At 49.2% G+C, this 20067-nt stretch overlaps 1 protein-coding gene across 7 annotated transcripts in view; it reads left to right on the forward strand.

Annotated features, from left to right (window-relative positions):
* The window catches only part of NRP2 (neuropilin 2), a 90678-nt gene that overhangs the window by 21234 nt on the left and 49377 nt on the right, over positions 1–20067 (forward strand). For all 7 annotated transcript variants that reach the window (XR_005829356.1, XM_040604001.1, XM_040604003.1 and 4 more), the window contains exons 3-7: positions 7835–8016; positions 12362–12592; positions 13167–13322; positions 15156–15325; positions 16402–16557. Coding sequence is in view for 6 of the 7 variants with exons in the window: in XM_040604001.1 (XP_040459935.1) it covers positions 7835–8016; positions 12362–12592; positions 13167–13322; positions 15156–15325; positions 16402–16557 (895 nt within the window). In the remaining variant the exon portion in view is untranslated. The remainder of the gene's footprint in view (positions 1–7834; positions 8017–12361; positions 12593–13166; positions 13323–15155; positions 15326–16401; positions 16558–20067) is intronic.

Genomic DNA, 20067 nt, shown 5'->3' on the forward strand with positions numbered 1-20067 from the left:
GCAGGAGCTGGGTTGTAACAGGCTGTGCTGAGACTGTGGGGGTCAGAAGGCTGTCCTGTGGTGGGCTGGTTCTGGGGTCACCATCTATCATTAACGAGGGACGCAGAGAGCCAGGAACATCAGGGTGGGCTGCTCAGGGCTCTGCTCTTGCAACCTCCTTTATACAATAGGTGCTTAATGAGGTGTTTGTTTCAGTGTTGTGCTGAAAAAAGCCAGTGCAAATGAATGATATGTGGAATGCCGAGCTGCAAAGCTCCCATCTGATCCCAGTTATTACCAGCTCTTTTGCATTTCACGGCATGTTGCGTCTAAGGCCATGACTGATACTGTGCCAGCGAGGTGCAGTGGGACATCACTCTCTATGTCTCTGTGGAGGGAGTTTTCTTCAGGGAACAGGGCTGGCACAGCAGAACATGTCAGCAGAACGTGTGAGCACGTCCCCTAATCCTCATGAGCACCTACCAGCCAGTCCCCAGACCTTCAGCCACCAGCACTAACCTGGCGCAGACTGGTCTCTATCTGTTGGCTGGGCTGTAGGGCACTGGATCCCATCAGGAGATGGGAACCTGTTCCCCTTACTGCAAAGCAAGCAAAGTACCCCCTTGCCTTCTGCCTGCTCTGCTGCTTTTCAACAGGAAAGTTTCCTTTTGTGTTTGTTACCTTTTATTATATACTTTTTTTCCTTTTTATTAGTGGTCAAGTGCCTGTGAGTGGTGACAGTAAAATGACACAGAAACCAAAGTCTAATTTTTTCCACAGATAGATAGATAGGAGGGAAGCACAAATGCAGTTTCTCAAGTGTCCTGCGGTTTGGGGTATGAAAGTGTTGTGAGTTGCTTCAGTTGCCTTAGAGCAGAAACAGGAGGCAGAATGCTGTGGAAAGGGGGTTTATTCTTAACATGCTTTATATACTTTCTTCCTGGTTTCACCATGACTTTTTTCCCCCCAAAGAATACCCGAAACATCTTGCAACGCAAGACCCCTGTAGCTAAAGATAGAAGGGTGAGGAATTCATAGAAATAAAATTAAACAGCCATGTGTAACTCCTGAACAACAGCCTGCAGAAAACCCCTAAAGTGCACATTAGCACATCTTGTTTTCTTACATAATGAACGGTTTTCCAGACATGCCCCAGATGAGAGTGCTTCTCTACTCCAACGCACGGTTCTGCAGTGATCTGGCAACACAGCTTGGAGAAGGCAACCTAAGGATGAAGGGCAAAGCACGGGGGAGCCTTTGCTCTCTGGTCTCGGGGAGGGGGGATGACAGGGGGGATGACAGCAGCATGCAGCCTGCTAGGAGCTGAAATTCCCTCCTGAATCGGAACGTGCCACAGGAGCAGTTTGCATCTATGTTTTCTTCATCCTTTTGCAAGATGTATTTTGGCTACCTTTTTTTCCTTCCCTGCCCCCCCTGCCCCCCCCAGCATAAGTTAGCAGTAACTGCTGAAAGACTTCCCATCAGCAGTGCTTGTACGGGGGTGAAAACAACCCAAGGAGTATAAATAGAGGCTATTTGTAGTTTCCGTTTTTTGTCTTCAAGGCATTTTTGAAGAAGTTTTCCAATCTGTTAGGGTTATTTTCTCTCCTTCTCTGTCTGTCTTTTTTTCCTTTTTTTTTTTTTTTTTTTTCTGGACTGGATGACTGCATTTTTCTCATTTCTCAGAAATTCTGGTGAGATTTTTGGGGAGAAAAGAAAATGATCCAAAGCACAGTGGAATGATTACAAAACCCCACAATACTGTGATTACAAAAGATGTAATTGGATGCAACAAATTCAAGACAAACTTCCGAGAAATCCTAAGCAATTATGTGTTGTTAGCCCCCTCCCCCACTCTGGCTCTCCTCCTGCTGCCGTTGGATTTTGGTCATTTTAGTCACTGAAATCCAGTAAAATCCCTTCAGATTCAGAGCAATGGTAGCCTATTTCTCTCTGCTGTTGCCAGGGCTAGTTATTTCCATCAGGGCAAAACAAGGGCAAGCTCTGCCTGTTTCTGTGAGCATCTTTTGCCTCAGCATGGGCAAAACCAGCCCCACAAGCTGCAGACAGAGATTCATCTCTTCGATGTTCAGCCACGCAAAGTGCAGGTCCAATCAGCGAGAGTGATTTAAACTATCTCCATCGTCAGGGCAGAAGAATGATTAATCCCATCCCAAGCTGAGTGTGAGGAGTCTGCTTCCACTGAGAGCAGAGGACATGTAGCTGGCTAAAGCTAAATACTATGCAAGTTTTTTAGGTCTGTGCACAAATCTGTATCAGGATCTGTGTCTATGAGGACTGATTCTCTTCTCACTGCAGGATAAATTAGGAGTGATTACCCTTAAAATGATGAGTTACACGTGTGTAAAACCAGTTCAAGTCAAAGGAGAATCCAATTCATCTGCTGTATTTATAATTAATTACTCTGATTAAGTGCTGGCAGCTAAACTTCATTGCTTTTGCTTCATCAGACAGCAGTGGTGTTTGCCTCTGCTATCATGGCTATAAAAAAAAATCATTTAAAAGGCCCCAGTGGCTTCTGCAGCTATTTAACCTTTGAAGGGTACGTCCTGCCGTTGCTCAAGATTGTATAAACACGACAGAAAAGTTTTCTTGTCTTTCACAGTGTAACCACCCATGAAATAAGAATTTGGTTTGGAGGTGGCGTATGAGAGAGCATGAAGATGGGTGGTGACACAGAAAAATCGACTAAGCCAGCTAGCATGTAATGGACATTAACTCTAGCCACCCCTTGATTGCAAAACAAGCACAGAGCTGCTGGTTCACTATTTTTTAACCATCTCTACTGCAGCTGCTATTTAATTTCTAAGAAACAGCCTTTTCTTGGAGGATATTTTAAAAAACTATGGTTTTTATAACAGTTCCTGAGAAACAAACCACCTGCCACCTTTTCAAAGGGAACAACTGCATTTACTAGCTGCCATTGTGGCTAACTAAGCCACAGGTTCCCCATACCTTCCCTCAGCTACCTGCAGAGTATTAACACCTGCTGAATTTCACTAGAATTGCAGTTTCTCTTCCTGTTCTCAGCACCTGCATTCAAGACACCACGACATATGGTTCGAGCAGACCAGCGGTCTCGAAGGCTTAAGCCAGCACTGGGCATTTCCAAATTCAGGGCTGTTGGCATGCAGTCAGTACCTGTCCTTCTGGGCCAGACTCCTCCCATACGATATAATCTGTCTAATGAAGGCTGGCTTCTCTTCTTGGCTGTGCTGCAAGCTTCCTGTGTGACCTTGGGCCAGCCACTGGTCCCCCCTGCCTTCCTACCTCACAGGGTCTCGTGAGGATCCCATCGTTGCTGTTTGCCCCATGGAAATGCCTATACATGGTATCTCCCACTTAAACATCTGGGAAGTTCAGGTTAGAGCCTAGCAACTCTCTTCAGCTCTGGCAAGCACTGGAAACCAGGCTTAGCTCCGTGCCAGCCCTCACCTACTTCAAATAGTAGCTCTAGGAGGAGATGGAGAAAGCTGCCAGCTAGGTCAGACCTTGGTGTAGGGAGGCAGGCAGCCCTCCTCAGGCTTTGAAGCAAGGCTCACACAAGCTTATGTATTGAGAGGACGCATGTTATGGCTGTGAACATATAAATAATTTATTTTTTCGTGTTTCTCCATCCTAAGCTAATGTCTTTCTAATGTCCTTGAAGCGTGTTTCGGTGGGGAGGGACTCAGCATCTCTTAGGACCTGGGGCTGAGGGGCAATAGGTTTGTTGGTTATGTGTGGAACAGTGTGAGTCCCCAAACTCTGCTTTGTGCCCAGCAGTGTGCCTCAGGAAAGGAGCACCCAGAGGAATGGTACAGGCTTTCTGGAGCTGCTCCCCAGGTGGGTCGTAGGGTTTCTGGATCTCACCAGTGCCTGGGTGGGCACCTGGGAGGTCTGTGCTGACCTCAGGGGACAGTGGAGCATAGCTCAATGGCCAGGGAGCAGATTAGCTATTTCACAACAGAAAAGGACTGAAAAGTTGGAAGTCTTCTCATAATCACTGCATTTAGGGCTTGTTTGCCTTTATTATGCCTCACAGACTTGTTTCGAGAGCCAGCAGCAAAGTGACTGTGAGAAAATAAAGAGAAAGGGAAGACTGGGAAGCAGAGAGGGTTGACTGGAGTGGAAAAGCAAGCATGAGTAATACAGGCATTAGAAGTGCTTTATAATTAGTTTATAAAAGCTCTCTTAACATCAGCAAAGCACTTTCTACTAAAAATCTTTAATAAAAACGCAGCAATATTTGTAAGCATTGTATGTTTTCCATTTAATTTTGTTAAACAGCTCTAAGAAGAGCATCTAAGCAATGCATTTCCCTCCTTTCTCAAACCCCCCATTGTCTGGGCAGTTAAAAGCACTTCAGCTTTGCCTCCCTGCCTTAAAACTCCTTAGGGGAAACCTGTTTGAGGCAGTTTCAAACCAACTGGCTGGCCTTCCCACTCGAGCAGCAGCTGAAAATATTTTGCCACTGGAGGAGCAGCCAACTACAGTCACCTTCCTGGCAAGAAGAGTTGGTTAATCCATTGACTTTACTCGCGGGTTATGGGGTGCTGCACCCTGCCCTCACATATTTATGGTTGGCTTATTGGAGCAATGCCTAGATGGGGAGAAGTGGCCATGAACTGTGCTTGGAGATGGCAGCTTGCCCAGTGGAGGTAGTGCCGGAGAGGTCAGCCCTCTCCACATCGACTGAAACAATGGATTTGGTTACATGAGTGAAATGCAAATTGCTGGGCACTGGTCAAGACAGTTTAGATGCTGTTGCTGCATAAAAGCATCCCACCCGGCTGTGCCCGAGTCTGTAATTATCTGGAAATGAAATGGTTAGAGTAGAAAGCATCCCCAGAGGTGGGTTTTCTTCCAGTTTTTCTTCTGGTTTTTCACACGGGAAGAAAAAGTCTGGAAACCATGCTTCGGCTTAACAGAAGCAAAGGTCTGGCCAAACTGGATTTTAACATGGCCAGTGACCCAACGTGAGGAGAATGGAGTTTATCAGCTTGTTTGATTGCGGGCCAAGGCACGTACATGACTGCGGCACATGATGCCAAAAGAGGCTGTGGTGGGGATTAGCCAGTGTTGTTGCTAAGTTTGAAAGTTTCACGGTTTGGACCGGGCAGCTTTGGTGTTTCATTTTGAAAGTCTAAAGCCTAATTGCTACCTTGGAGAGGAAGTAGGTGCTCCTGCTCATCTGGGCAGGAGTTATCTCCCGAGTGTAATATTCTCCCAGTTCACACTCTGTTTCTATGACCTGAAGAAAGAGAGTTTTGTCTCCTGAGGAGCAGAGGGCTTGGGCCAAGTTGTTGTTTTTTTTTTTAGCTAAAGAGGAAAACTCTTATGCATTTATATTAATTTTACATTTGGCAAAAATGAGTCCCTGACTTTCTCCTAGGGTTTCTTTTTTCTAGTTATTTGTAACATTTGATTTATTAAGGATTAGCTCTAGTAGGAGAAAGCTCAGTTAGATGTTTGGATGAAGTCAAACAGGATTTAATTCAGAGAGGCAAATATTTCCTGATGATTTACTTACTAGATTCATTCTTTTAATTTTCCATTTGCAGATTGCCCATGAGCAGATTGCAATATTCCCAAATTGTATGTATTATTGGAAGTTATTCACCCATTCAATAAGCAACTATTTCTTGGTCCAGAATTTGTTTCTGAAATTGCCAGGGCTCCTGCAGCACTGGGTGGTTTGAGGAGCTGTGCGGACAGTGCTAGGATGTTTGGTGTGTTGGCTACAGCAGGAACTGATCATTATAGTCAAGTAGTTGAAGCCTGTGTTGGCAAGTTTTAACCCTATGAGGACACAAACAGATGTGGTTCCCTGGGATGCAACTAACCTTTGCCTGTGCCATGCAAACAGCAGCTTTTACAATCCACTTCGTTAACTGTGTTTTGTCAACATTCACGCTTTCGCCAAATTAATTTTTTGCCACATAGTCACGATTTCACTAGTAGCCAGTAGTCCTGGGGCACAGATGTGTACTTCAGATGTGGAAGGGCTGCAAGTACACTGACAGCGAGTAGTTATTTAAAGAACAAAATGTCCCTAATGTTTGCTCAGCACTACTTTAAACAAATAGACAAACAAGGAGGAAAAAATTCTACTTAAAAGAAGCACTAACACTGCCCTCTGTTCGTTCCTCCTCCCTGGGGAGATGGTGGGATCAAGCCACACATGATGGACATTAGTGGGGTCATGCAGGGTGCTGCTGGACAGTGTCAGGGTAATAAGGGGTCATGAGGTGATAGGGAGCTACACAGAGATGAGGAGAGAGCAGAGGGGATGGATTGGATCTTCATTTACATCTCTGTGCATCCACCCACCAGCTGAGACAAATGCTCTTCCTTCGTGAGTGCCTCTTCTTAAGACCACTTGGATTTCACCTTGGCCAAGCCAATTGAGTTTGTAATGAAGTTAAAGGCTGGATGATTGCAGCTAGCTGTTCGGTCCAGTGTAGACAGGATTTTATCTGCAGGCATTTTGCTTCTGGCTCCCAGCCCGAGTTAGTCCTAGAAAGGAGTGAAACCAAAGCTGTCCGAGCCATCTTTCTTTGTGGAGGAGCACACTGAGTCCCTGTAAGTTTGTTTTGAGGTTGTTGCCTGCTGATGTGGGCTTTGCAGAACAGGAATGAGTCACATGAGGATCATTCCGTATCCAGCAAGCTACTTCTCCTTTCAACTCTCCATTCCCAAACAGGAGATCTTGTGACAAAGAAGAAAGGCAGATTTCTGGCAGCCTGGAAATGCTTTTTCCCTTCCTGGCCCCGTGAGAAGAGCTGTAGCATGTTGTTCAAACAGGTTGATACAAAGCGAATAAACAGTGGAAGAGAGATGGGCAGTTTCTGTAAATAGCAGCGTGCTGGCCAGAGAGGAGGAGAAGAGGAGAGGGAGAACGTGGGTGTTAGAAAGTAGCTGAAGAACAAGATGTTCACGTAAAAGCTGTTTGTTTCTTCACAGCACACAGAGCCTGATACTACCTTGCCATTAGTCATGGCCTAGAAAATATGAAGGAGTCTGTAGGAGTTTCACCTTTGACCCAGACTTTGCAACAACCTTTTGTCCCTGCACTGGGATGCAATTCTTCCAGCCCTCCACATTTCTCCCCCAGACCGTTCAGATGCCCAGGAGCCATGCCAGTGGGCAGGTGGGACATCTCCAGGCAGGGTTTAGCAAAGGCAGATTGCCTGTTATAGGGTGTACAAGGATCAGGCAATAGTGGATGTGCAGCACTTCTCATCCACAGAAAATCTTTGTTAGAAGATGATGAGTATTGCTGTCCAAGCGCCAAGTAAGTGTACTGGCCGCGCTTGTTAAAGGGACCGGTGTGGTGTCAGACAATGCACAAAACAGCTACCTGCTCACTGGGATTGAACACTGGCTACTTGTTTAATGCTTGGTGTGTACCTGGCCAACCCCCACCTCAATAGCAGAATAAACTGAGCTGTGCTAAGTAGCACAATCACACTCAAGGAGAGAGGTAAGGGAGGGAGAGCAGCCCCAGGAGAGTTGTGTCTGAGCTTCTCCCATGCCAAAGAAGTCTTGTGGAAATGGAGGTAAATTGTGTCCTAAATTTTGCTTGTTGGCTCTGAAGTTGAAGTGGATGTGGGTGCAATCGATTAATGATGTGAGGAGCAACAGAGGAAGGGACTTAAATGTAGCCAGACAGACAAAAGGGAAGAAATTGTATTGGGGGTTGCATGTTATGGTATGTGTGACAGTTTAAGGTACCTGTCTGGAAGATGTTCTGTGAAATACACAGATACAAAAAGTAGGTTTTGTTTGTTCCTGGCATCCTGAAGCATCTCCCTGACAGATGGTTTCACTGCCATTTCACCTGCCTCCACAGGTATGACTACATTGAGATCCGAGATGGGGACAGTGAAGCAGCAGACCTGCTGGGCAAGCACTGTGGGAACATAGCACCTCCTACCATCACCTCTTCTGGCCCCTCTCTCTATATCAAGTTCACCTCGGACTACGCACGGCAAGGTGCTGGCTTCTCCCTGCGCTATGAGATCTACAAGACCGGTGAGTGTCTGAGTCAGTGCCTGTCTCCCAGGCTGTTCGCCACGGGGTTCTTTACAAGGAGATGTCTTTGGCCACCTTTTCAATATGATTTTTAACATGTTCCTCAGAGATAAAGGGCTCTTGTCTTTTTTTCCTGTGTGGGGTGTTTTTGTTGGTTTGTGGGTTTTGTTTTTTTTTTTTAATTTAAGCAAGTCTGTTGGATCACATTTCCAAGAAGGTAAAGATGTTAATGGAGCACCATAGTGCATTTTTGGATCACAGCGTGGCATCAAAAGCAAGGTTCCTCCTTCAATGCTTTCTTGTATTTGAGGACTAGAAGCATGTATCTTCCTGGCATGTGTGGAGCTTGTTAGGGCTGAGGATTGTCCCTCTGTTAGGAGTGCATGGAGCTCCCCCTCCTGTGGAGCTGCAATTCAGGGCTGATCAATAACACTGTGTTTTCTGTCGGTGGAAGAGGGGTTTGTAACTGGGGAGCTGTGGTTTTCAAGGAACTGCTGTCAGCAGTGCTGTCAAGGGCTGAGGCAGCTCCTTTCCAGGCAGATATAAGAGGAACTATTCATAATTCTGTTTAATACCAAACTATTATTGAGGAAAGGAAAAGCTGCTCAAAGGCCTTTTAATAGTGTTTCTGTCTAAATATTTGCCACTATTGTGTGCCTGGGAAGAAGGAGGCTTGAGAAAATAAAACCGGCTCTCTGTGTGCGGGTGGGAGAGGTGTGCCTGCGTGCCGAGGGAACAAGAGTGTGTTTTGCATGGGGATGCGGGTGCCTGCCCTGTGCCCACATTCCTTCAGTGGTGCGTTGGAGGAAAACACACACGCAGCTTCCACGTCATTGCATCCAGCATGAAAAATGCCTGTGCCTGGTGCAGAACCAGAAAGGAGCACAACAGTGTCACTTACCCAGCCTCTTCAAAGGGAAGGCAGCCAGTGCCCGGGGGCCTCAGCCCACCTGTGCAGCAGGCAGAGGTGCGCAGACAGCCCACAACCCCATCACAGGTAGATGTGAACGTGGAGACTCTACTGCAAGAGGATGGGAATGGGACTTCTCAAATTCATTGTGAAATCATGAGGAAGGAGGTGGCTGGAGGTTCAGGTGGATGAGGAAAGGGCTGTTGCTGGTGGTTGCCTGGGCTGTATAACTGGTCGTTGAGCTGTTGTGGTGCAGCCAGCTCACTGCTGCTGTTTGATAATGATTAGGATGCATATGATCCCTGGAAGAGTTTAGTGGTTCATCCAGCTATTGGGGTTTGCTGAAGCCAGCTGCCAGCACGGAGGATGGCAAAGAATGCCTGTGTTTGGGTGGGAAGGCTGCTGCCCCACCTCAGCTGCCCTTGCCTCTCGCTGTCTGTACGCTTCCCCTCCGAGCCCTGCAGAACGTGCTGCGTTGTGCCTGTCCTCACATCGCGTCCATGCCCAGATTGGGGGCGCCGGGCAATGAGGAGTAGTCCAGCTGGCTGAGGTGGCCAGGCCAGGCTGAGTGCGGCTGTGGGAAGGGATGGCAGGCAGGAACCGTCTCTGCCTGGGTGGGAGCCAGCAAGGGACCAAATTCATGGGGAAAGGAGAATTTGTTGCTGCTGGTAGGGAGGGAGCGAAAGCAAGGGCTGATCTGGGAGAGAGTGGGTGTTAGACAGAGGCTGGAGCTGAGTTTGTCTCCCTCGATGTAGGTCCCCGCAGAGCTGTCCTTAGGTCTGAAGTGATGCTGAGGCTCCTTTCGCCACCACCCTGCCCTGCAGGCAGCCATCCCAGCCAGAAACAGCCACCGCCCACAAAACCCAGCCTGGCAGAGAGGTTTTGGCACAGGGGCGGGGATGAGCCTGTGATCTGGCAGCACCCCCAGCCCACCCCGTCTGCCCAGCCCCTGTCCCCCGCGGGGCTCCCAGGGAGGGCGGTGGGCAGTGCTGGCTGCGGGGCCACCGCAGCACAAGCGAACCTTGCCTTTTGTTTGCAGGCAGGCAGGCACGGGTGAAGTTTTGGTCTGAGCCATCAGGGTAGCCGGCAAGGTGTCATCAGTTTTAAAGGTCATCATCGGATTGTCATTGTCCACATCAGTAAAGGCAGCTTGGCTGCAGCTTCTTTCTTTCTCAAAGGTGACCTAAAAAAACAACTCTTTTCAACTGAGCATTTATTTCCACACCTTGTGCTAAATTTCCCTTATCACTGTGTGAGAGAGGAGCAATCTGCATACAAACAACTGCATACCAGTCTTTGAATCCCCTGATGGGGATCAGTCAGTGGTCTGTGGGCTGACAAAAGAGCCGCCTGCCCTGGCTGGTCCAGCCTCCCTGCTGCTCACTTTGTGAGTCGGTTTGGCAGGGCTCGCCTGAGCTCTCCATCGCTGGGCATCAAAGCCCCCTCTCAGGCTGGTCCGTGCTGCCGAAGTCAGCATGACTCCCGTTGATTATCTGCAGCTTCCTTATAAAAAGCTGATCATTGTGTTTGCTGCTATCAGCCAAACTGTAGACAAAGATGCCAAATGCGATAAGAGCCCCCACATGAGGAAACTGTTGTTGTCTAAGGCGGTGACATAGTTATGTCGCTCTCCTGTCTCCAGAGGACAGTTCCTGACTCTGGGTTTAGTCTTTGATTTTCTCCCTAGCTCGGAGCTTGTGTTATTTTCCCTATTTATCTATTTGTCTTTCAAGCTGTTTGGAACGAAGTACACCCTTATCCCTGTTTGCGGCGTTATAGAGTGATTTGTGTTTGGCCTTATTTTTTGCCTCTGTATTTTACCCCACAGGTTCACACCAGAAAAGCTGGCAGCTTCATTAGGTAGTCAATTAAGAGCCTCTCCTGAGTAGCTCTCCAGCTAGGCGCTGCATAATGCAGTGCTGGGATCCTGCTATTACTGCGGGCTGCTGGCCTGACTCCTGTAGGTTAATGCTGAATTGAATAACAAGTCTTCCATTAGTCCCGGGAAGACTCGTGCTCTCTGGAAGAGCTGGAGCAGAAGGGTTTGTAGAGGAGAAGGAGGGTGTCCCAGTAAAACTGAAGCAGAAACCTTTGCGAACGCTGACGCCGGGTTGCAGCAGTGGCCGGCAGCCTCTCGACCATCCCCTTTTGACTCTTGTTAGCTCCAGGCTGCAGATTTCTGTTGCCTATTGTCCTGTCTCCACAGCGCAGCAGTTTCAAAGTCACCGTGGTATGAATACGACACAAATTCTCCTTTCCCCGGACACCCTGAGGCACCTTGGCTGTGTGAGACAGGGCACTGAACTGGCCTGGCTGCAGCCGAGGCCAGTGCTGAGGTCAGCAATAAATAAGAGGCAACATTGTCTGCCTTCCTCGCCATGCAAAGGTCTTCCTTAAGGATAGAAATAACTCGCATTTCTGGTGCAGACAGCTCACCCTGTGAGAAAGAGGGCTCTGTTCCTCCTCTCAGCAGAGCTCACCCTGCCACAGCCCCTGTTACCCCCATTCTTGCCGTGCCGTGTTGTGGGGATGTATGCTGGAGCTGACCCTTGTCCCTTGCATGGGCCTTAGGGGGCCGCAGGCTAACCACACACTTCCAGAGGGTTTCCAGCTAACAGTGGAGACATTGGCACCCTCCCCCGGGCCTTTTCACTGTGTAAATATTTGTGCTTCCTGATTTTCTCAAGAGGAAACTGAGGCACACATGTCTGTTCTGGAGGGGTAAAGGTTACAGGAGACCAGCCCCTGGGGACAGCTTTTCCAAAAAGATGACATCCCTGTTACTCTGCCTCTTCCCAGGCAGCCCCCTCCCCGAACAGGGGCTCCTCCATCAGACCTGGAACTGCTGTGGCCCGTTGCCAGCATGGCTGGCGGGTGGCAGCCGCAGGTGTACGGCAGCCCCCTGCACGCTGGCTGGCCGGCCCCTCGGCACGCTTTGGGGTGGTGGACACAGGTCTCCTGGCAGGTCACTGTTTGGGGGCCCAGCTTACAGTGGATAGGGCTGGCAGGGAACCCCAGCCCAGCTCCCTTCCCCACCAAGGCCATCACCACTGCCTGGGAGGGACGTGACGGGGTGCTGGCCTGCTGAATCGCAGCTGTGGCTTTAGATGGGATCGCTCTTCTAGTCCTGTTTCTGGCGTAACTGGCAGGAGGATAAGCAGTGGTGTACAGGTTATGTTTACAGAGCTGTCTGATGGATTTAGAACCATGCTGCCCACCCCAGTGAACTTACGGACTGTGCCTCTTCACCTGTGGAAAGCTTTAAAAATCACGCTCTCAGTCCTTGCAGGAATTCACATAGCTCTTGGGTTACAGAACATTTCCAGAAGTGAATACACGACTCCTCTAAGCTCAAAATGGGGTTTCCACAGTATCAAGCTGTTGGCGTTAAGCTGCATTGCTGCTAAAGCTGTGGGTTTTTCCCTGCCACTACAGGTTCTGAGGACTGCTCCAGAAACTTCACTGCCACCAATGGCACTATTGAGTCTCCTGGCTTCCCTGACAAGTATCCACACAACCTGGACTGTGTCTTCACCATCATAGCCAAGCCAAAGACAGAAATCCTCCTCCACTTCCTGCTCTTCGACCTCGAGCATGACCCGCTGCAGGCAGGGGAAGGAGACTGCAAGTACGACTGGCTGGACATCTGGGATGGTATCCCTCAGGGTAAGTCATGGGGTGCTGCACCCCGCTGTCCTCAGCCTCTCCTGGTGTCTCACAAAGCTCCACACTGTGCAGTCTGCGTCTGAACACCAAATGTGCCTAACCTCACATGCGGCTGTAGCGTGCAACCTGCCTTTGGGGCGCTCCGTGGCCAGCTGTGGGGACAGTGTGCTTGTAGAAGGCTGCATGTGTTAAACCCCAAACTACTGATCTGTTGTAACCGCTAACTGGAAAGCCCCATGGGACACTCCGAGATACCACCAGTTCTCCCTCAGGGAAGGGCAGTGGGTTCATGCAGTGCTGGGAGGACCTCCCTACCCTGTACAGCCACTGAGAAACCGAGCAGTTTGGAGCATTTCCTAGTAATTGCAGAGCAACGCCCGCTGCAGCGGGTATTCTGTACGGTGTGTACTGCATGGCACCAGGCCAGCAGATGTAAAACATAGTCCATCCTCAAAGCCTTGCTTTTATCCCTAACAGCCTGGCTAAGGCAACCCTGCTGAGTGATGCCAACCTGCTGGTGACCCAGGAGGCCAGTGAAAAAGCAGATGTTAGTTTGCTGCTCTTTCTTTTGCAGTTGGCCCCTTGATAGGCAGGTACTGTGGCACTAAGATGCCATCGGACATCCGCTCAACCACCGGCGTCCTCTCGCTCACCTTCCACACGGACCTGGCAGTGGCTAAAGATGGTTTCTCTGCTCAGTACTACTTGATCCAGCAGGAAGTCCCAGAAAGTAAGTTGGAACATGTGTGTATGAGGCAGTCATGTCACCTGTTTTTCTCAAGTCTTTCACTTGGCACGTGCGAGATTGGGGCAGGCAGGAGTGTGTCCAGGGGCTGTCCCGTCCCGTCCCCCGTCCCCCCCCCCCGCCCCCTGCAGCAATGCAGACAGCAGTTACACTAGGTGTGTTCTCTGTTTCTCATAGAAGTGGTATTTCAGTAAGAATCACATTTTCTGACCTTTGACTTTTCACTTGCTCGTGAAGTCTTCTCAATACCTTTTGGGATAGAATCCAGCATGTGTGTGCTCAGCCCAAAGGATTTAGGGGGAGACTTCAGCCCAGTGTGTGCAGCAGCCCCAAACTACAAATCAGGATTTCTTGGTTGTCTAATTTGTCTAATTAAAAAATGCCTAAAGCTCTAGGATTTTCAAACCAAAATTTGGTTTAGATCCCTTATTAAGGGAATTAAATTGATACAGAGTGAGGAAGTAAGTTGTGTGTTTTGAGAATTAAGAACATTTTGATTCTTTGTGATAACACTTGCGGGCGAAGAAAGATTCAGTTTGTTTTCCCATGGTATTTTTACATCAGAGCTACAGTTCTTGACCTCTGTTCACAGTGAACCTGTGATACAACAAAATAAGCTTTCAGGACACCCCTCAGTCCCAGAGAAAGAGATGGGGTCCCTGACCCGACACTGAACGCTCATGACGGAGAACAGGGTAGAGCAGGGCTTGGTGCAGCACGAGGGCAGCTGGGTTACAGGCTCTTGCTCTGTGATTGAGTTAGGAATGTTCTGCTGAGGCTGTGAAACTTACAGACAAGCATAAGCTCTTCACCATTACCTATCTCCACACTCAGCTGATCTGTTCTTTAATCTTCTTTCTATTCTGTTCTTTAAACAGATTGGGAAATAAAATGTTAATGACACACAAAGCTTGAGAAATCGAGCACAAGAACTGTTAAAGGGCCAGGCCTGTTTTGATTTATGCTGGTGTAAATTGAAACATTAATAATACCACTGAGATCTTAACTTGGCCCATCATTTCCACCCAGGGTTGATCTGGCCACATTAAAAACAGGCAGTTTGGTGAAGCCCCATTGGTTTACAGCAATGGCATGCTTGGGCCCATGCAGTATTTTCTATTAATGTTTTCTTTGCTATTGTTTTTACAGGACAGCTGCCATAAAATATATGAGATGTGCAATAAGATTGAACTAATTGTGACTTTTAAAGTCTTAGAAATGAGGAAACCCAAATGAAAGCATATTAGAGTCTTTCATATTCTCGGCTGGTTAATTCCTATGGGCCTGATCTCACATGTAGCTCATGCACATATAGAAAGCCCTGTACACGCATGCATCCATACTCTACATGCACATGAAACCTTTAGACCTGCCTGTTCCAGGCCTTGACATTCCAGCTGGCAGCACAGCAGTAAGCACCCTCCCATTGTGCCTGCCCATACTCCATGCCTTGTCAGCGCTTAGATTTCACCTCCAGCCTTGAGGAAGATGGGGAACTTTGCGGCAAGGGGACTTGGGAAATCTTGGTGGAGATAGAGGGAAAGGACAGAATTGTGTCAAAACTGTGCAAAAGTGAAGGAGATAGAGGGAGAAAGATCTGGACTGTATTAGTTTTCAGAGGGACGTGCAAACATAAAGCTGCCCCATCTTTAATTTTTCAGTGCCTTCTGTGAGCACACACAGCCTGCAAGATGGTCATCTTTTAGGCCAGCACCTTTGCTTAGGGTTAGCTGTGGAGGACAGTTCAGCACTGCCTTCCACTTGGGAGTGAAGTACGGAGACTGTAAGCTGATCTGTGTGTGTGTGTGTCCACTGCAGACTTCCAGTGTAACGTGCCGCTGGGGATGGAGTCTGGCAGGATCTCCAACATGCAGATCAGTGCCTCCTCCACCTACTCAGATGGGCGATGGACCCCTCAACAGAGCCGACTCAACAGTGATGACAATGGCTGGACTCCCAATGTAGACAGCAACAAAGAGTACCTTCAGGTATGCCTGCTTTCCAGCCCACTCACCTCTTCCCCCACCAAATGGAGTGCCACGCTGTTAAACTGACCCTTGAACATAAGGCTTGTTGAATTTTTTATTGCCTCTGTGGCTTACGGAGAGCGAGCAGCAGGGGAGCTGCAAGCGCCTCCGTGAAATGCAGCTGGCTGGCTCTCCCATTAGCGTGTCAGCGTGAGGGCTGACTTGACCCGCTGGCCCTCTCCCACCCCCTCCTTCCTCCCCAAAACCTTGATGGACTTCCCAGCATACTGACAGAGACTAAGGGACGTCTGCCACTTACTGACTCCGCCACTGGCCTGAGAACCGAAGTCTCCAGGGGGCACGTGGAAAACCAACTAGAATAATATTTATCTCATCAGTGATGCAGAGAGCATGAGTGGGGTAATGTCAAGTAGGGGGATGACAGAGCAAAGGCTTTCCCTGGGAGCTGGTTAGAGCCACAGTCTCTGTCCACATAGGACTTCTGGCTGTGTCATTTTGCCGTGAGACACTGCTTGCTAAAGGGCACTAGGAACAGGAGGTGGTGAATGTCATTGCCTCTAGCAGACATTTCATTCTTCATTCATGACAGTGCTACCAAGCCAGCTCTGCTGACCTTTCTCAACCCACATTGTGAAAAAAAAAAACCACCACAAACAAACAAACAAAAACCAAAACCCAAAACAAAACAAGGGAAAACCAAGAGCTGCAGCACTTGCTAATTGTACATCATGCTTTTATTTTACATGGAAAAAGTCAGCCTCTGTCATGCTTTAATGAACACGAGCTTCTGTGCAGATCCTGTTGCTTGGTCTGAGGCAGAAAGAAGGCTTTGTGATGGTCCCATATGGACAGACATCAAGATCCTTAGTTGCTTTTGTCCCATGGCACTGTTTGCGAGCATCCTGCTGAAGTCAGCCTGGGGGGTTTGTGCCTGTTCAAATGTGCTCCCGCAGATGGAGTGAGACAGACTGAATTCACACCTTTTCATTTTTCCAGAGACAGAGGGAGGAACTAGGTAGCCAGCCTGGGCTCTCAGGTGGTCACCGCTCTCTCTCATCCTTTTTTCCCTTCAAAAGGTGGACCTCCACTTCCTGACTGTGCTCACAGCCATTGCCACACAGGGTGCCATCTCAAGAGAAACCCAGAATGGCTACTACGTACGTACCTACAAGCTGGAGGTCAGCACCAATGGTGAGGACTGGATGATGTACCGACATGGGAAGAACCACAAGGTAAAGGCCTTCTTGTCTCTTTTGCATGCACCATGGTGAGTCTTGCAGCCAACAGGAGGGAAAACAGAGATTTTATAGGCCTAGAGGGTTTAATCTGTGAGGGACCCTTTTGCTGATGAGGGTTAAAAGACTGATACTGCTCTGAGCAGAAATAGTCCTTTCTCCTCTGCACAGCAATGAGGAAACACTATTCCTTGGAAAACCTGGCTGCTGTTGTATCTTTCGTGGTGGCGAGAGTATGTTCTTTGACTGCAAATGAAGGAGAAAATGCTTTCACAGCCTGTGTTTTGCCATACAAGATTCATTGAGCTTTTATGGCCGTAGCCCTGTCTGCATGCTGGGTTAACAATCACAAAACCACATGAAACTGTAGTTCAGGAGTTACTGAGGCCTGGAAATGAAAGGGCACAAATCCTAAGAGGCGATCACACCATCCCAGAGAACAAAATGAACAATAAATAATGAGGAGCAATTCAGGCTGCCAGAGCTGTGGGATCTGCACTAGCAGGCACGGTCAGCAAGGGTGCACTGAGCTGTGGGAGCTGCTTCACGATCTCGCTGTGTTTCTAGGAAGCACATAGAGACGGGAGCAAGGGTGTTCAGCTGTTTCAAGCCTTGCAGGTGCTGCTGCATGGCCAGGCAAGACAAGCTCAAGGCAGTCTGCACGGGACCTTTGGCGTATGGGGAGGGGGGTTAAGGCAGCCATGGTGCCAGGCTGGTCCTGCTCTGTCACTTGCTTTGGTCGTGTGGTTGTCCCCAGCTTAAGGGCACCTTGGGAGAGCCTTTCCCTACCCTTCTGTGGTGCCCACTAGCACTGCTGCCGCAGCTCGGGTCCTCCCTGTTGATGTGCCATAATCTGGCTGTGTGAACAGGGTGGCTGGGGTCCCACACACCTCCCGCTGCACACACGTCCCAGCAATTTCTGATTGCTCAGCTCTTCTGTTAAATTAGCTCTCTCCTCCGTTTGCTGGCACAGGTACTGCTGGCATGAAACGCAGTACCCTGCCTTGTCCAGGATTCATCCAGACATTTCCTTCCCTTCTGGGACATGTGATTTCCCCTTCCCCACAAGTGTGTCTCACGGTTCAAATTCACTTTGCTTCGCAGAATGAGTCCTCTCTGTGCAGAGGCCCCTAGCAGGGTCCCATACCTCCAATATTTGGAGTATTTAAGCTCCTCACATGCCAGTAAGGTGGTGTTAGTTCTATTTTAGAGGTAGGGAAATGGACGCATGGGGCAGCCCAGCTCCCCAATAAGGAGAGTCAGCAGCCAGGCTCGCCGAGACCTCAGGCAGGCTGGCTCCAGGGCCACAGCTCATGGCAGAGCTCATGTATAAACCTAACGTGGTGGCCCTGTGCTGATGTGGGAGCTCTGTGCTCTCCCAGGACCCACTGGCCATGGCAGACCGTTTTGTGAACCAGGGTCATCTCTCTTTACCCCATGGAGAATGGGCAAGTTTGGGGTCTCGCTGGGACTGTTTCTGCAAGCCAAGGCAGATGGGAGGTTGGCAGCATGCTGGGCAGAGACACGGGCTCAATACACAGTTAGTTCAGTGCTTCACATAACCACTGGCAATAAATTTACCTTTTGGAGTCTAACCTGAGGCAGGAGTCTGGCGTGGAGGGGAGTTTTAGTTGCAGGGGAGAGTAGATGGTCCATCTTTGCAGTCCCAGGCGCTGGGCAGTGGATCCTTAGCCAATATGGAGCAGGACAGTACGGCTGGTTTCAGTACTGCTGGGCCAGTTTACATCACTCCAGCAAGACCCTAAAGCCTGGCTGGTGTCAACCCAAAGCAGTGCCATAGCCATATGAATTGCCACCATTTCAGGATTTGGTCCTTGGGTCCTATCGGCTTTTTTCGGCTCTGTTTTCTCTCTTCATAAAAAAGAGGAAAAATCAAACGTCTCCTTTTTCACTCCTTTATTCCAGTCTTGCTTCATTCCAATGTTCTGGCTTTCATTTAGCAGATACCTCTCAAGGTTGGGGGATAAGTAATTGGGTTTTGGTGACTCTCCTACCCCTTGCATACAGGTGACTGCTTTCCCTCCCTGCCGAACGACCGGCTGCCAGCCCACCGAGCCACAGCAGGGCCGGGGCAAAGCTCTTGCTCGTGGGCCTAGTCCTGAGGCCTCTGCCCCTGCATTCCCCACCCACGTTAATCCCTGCTGTTCCTGCATTAGGCAAGCTCCCAGGTGTCTGTATTCAGGGTGCAGATTCCTCCTTGCATCAGTGCAGTGCTCCACACAGTTCAGGCTGCAACGGTGGAGTGAACCATGCCAAATAGATTTGTCAAGTCTGCCGCAGCTTGATTTGGTGCCATAAGCAGTGGGGAGGGAGGAGAGGGGGCGGACAGACGGGGACTCTCTCTCTATTCCTCTATATACATGCAGATAGCTACATATATATATACACATACAGATATATATACACAGACAAACACACACACACATATATATATATATGCACATGCACACATAGGCATATGGGATGTATCAAACACTGCTCTGAATTTCTGCTGGCTGTGTGGGCCAAAAGCAAAGCTCTGTCGTGTTATAGGCAGGTCAGCTAACATTTACATCTTCATCAGGGAACTAAAAAGCAAGAGAAAACCAGAGAGTGCAAGAGGGGTGTGGAGGGCACGATGGTCTCTTGCCTCCGGCTTCCCCTCCCCGCAGTGTTTCAGAGGAGAGCGGGGCCAGGATGTTTCCCTGTGAAACGTGATGGCTCACCTTTTGAGTCCCCAGCTGCTGGCACTCACAGCAAGGGAAGTGGGAAAGGCAGGATGAAGCAGAGGAAAACAAGATTTATACGTGCTCACAGTAGACAGAGCTGGCTGGTCTGTTTCCGTGCTGAGTGCTGCTGCGTTTCTGGGGTTGGGAGGCATCGGCAGATCTGCAGCCAGCAGGAGAAAAGCCCCATGTTTACCTTCTTCCTGCCCCAACCCTACTGGGCTTTTCCCCTGCCTGGCAGCCCCCTCTGCACAAAGCCCAGCCCAGCACATCCCAGATGTCCCGCTGTCCAGAGGGTGATGGTCTGTCCTTGCTTGGGACATGGGATCAAGGGGAGAGGCTAACCCAGCAGCCCAGCCAAAGGTGCAGAGCTGTCTTCCTGTGTGACCCCTGAGAAAGGAGACGGGGAGAAGAGTGGCCACCACCATGTGTTGCCCCACACTTGCCCCTTACTACCCACTAGCACACCCCCATGAAACAGAGCCGAACCACCCCTGCCCCCGAAAGGCTGGTCTGGCTCTTGTGCTCTCTGTTGCATCCCCCTCTGTCATCCGGGGTCGATGGCCCCAGAGGTTATCATCCAGGCACCAACCCCTGGTGTGCGTGCCGCTGAGGTCTTATCTAGCGGTTTGCAAATGTCTTTAGAAAACAACTCGTTCTTGAACTCAAGGAAGGAAAAGAACACCTGGCAGGATCTGACCTTTTATTTTTGGCCGTTTTCTTCACCTGGCAGGATTTGACCTTTTGGTTTTGGCCATTTTCTTTGGACAGATTCAACTAT

Source organism: Falco naumanni, chromosome 8 (genome assembly GCF_017639655.2).
Source record: "Falco naumanni isolate bFalNau1 chromosome 8, bFalNau1.pat, whole genome shotgun sequence".
In the NCBI taxonomy this organism is placed as follows: domain Eukaryota; kingdom Metazoa; phylum Chordata; class Aves; order Falconiformes; family Falconidae; genus Falco; species Falco naumanni.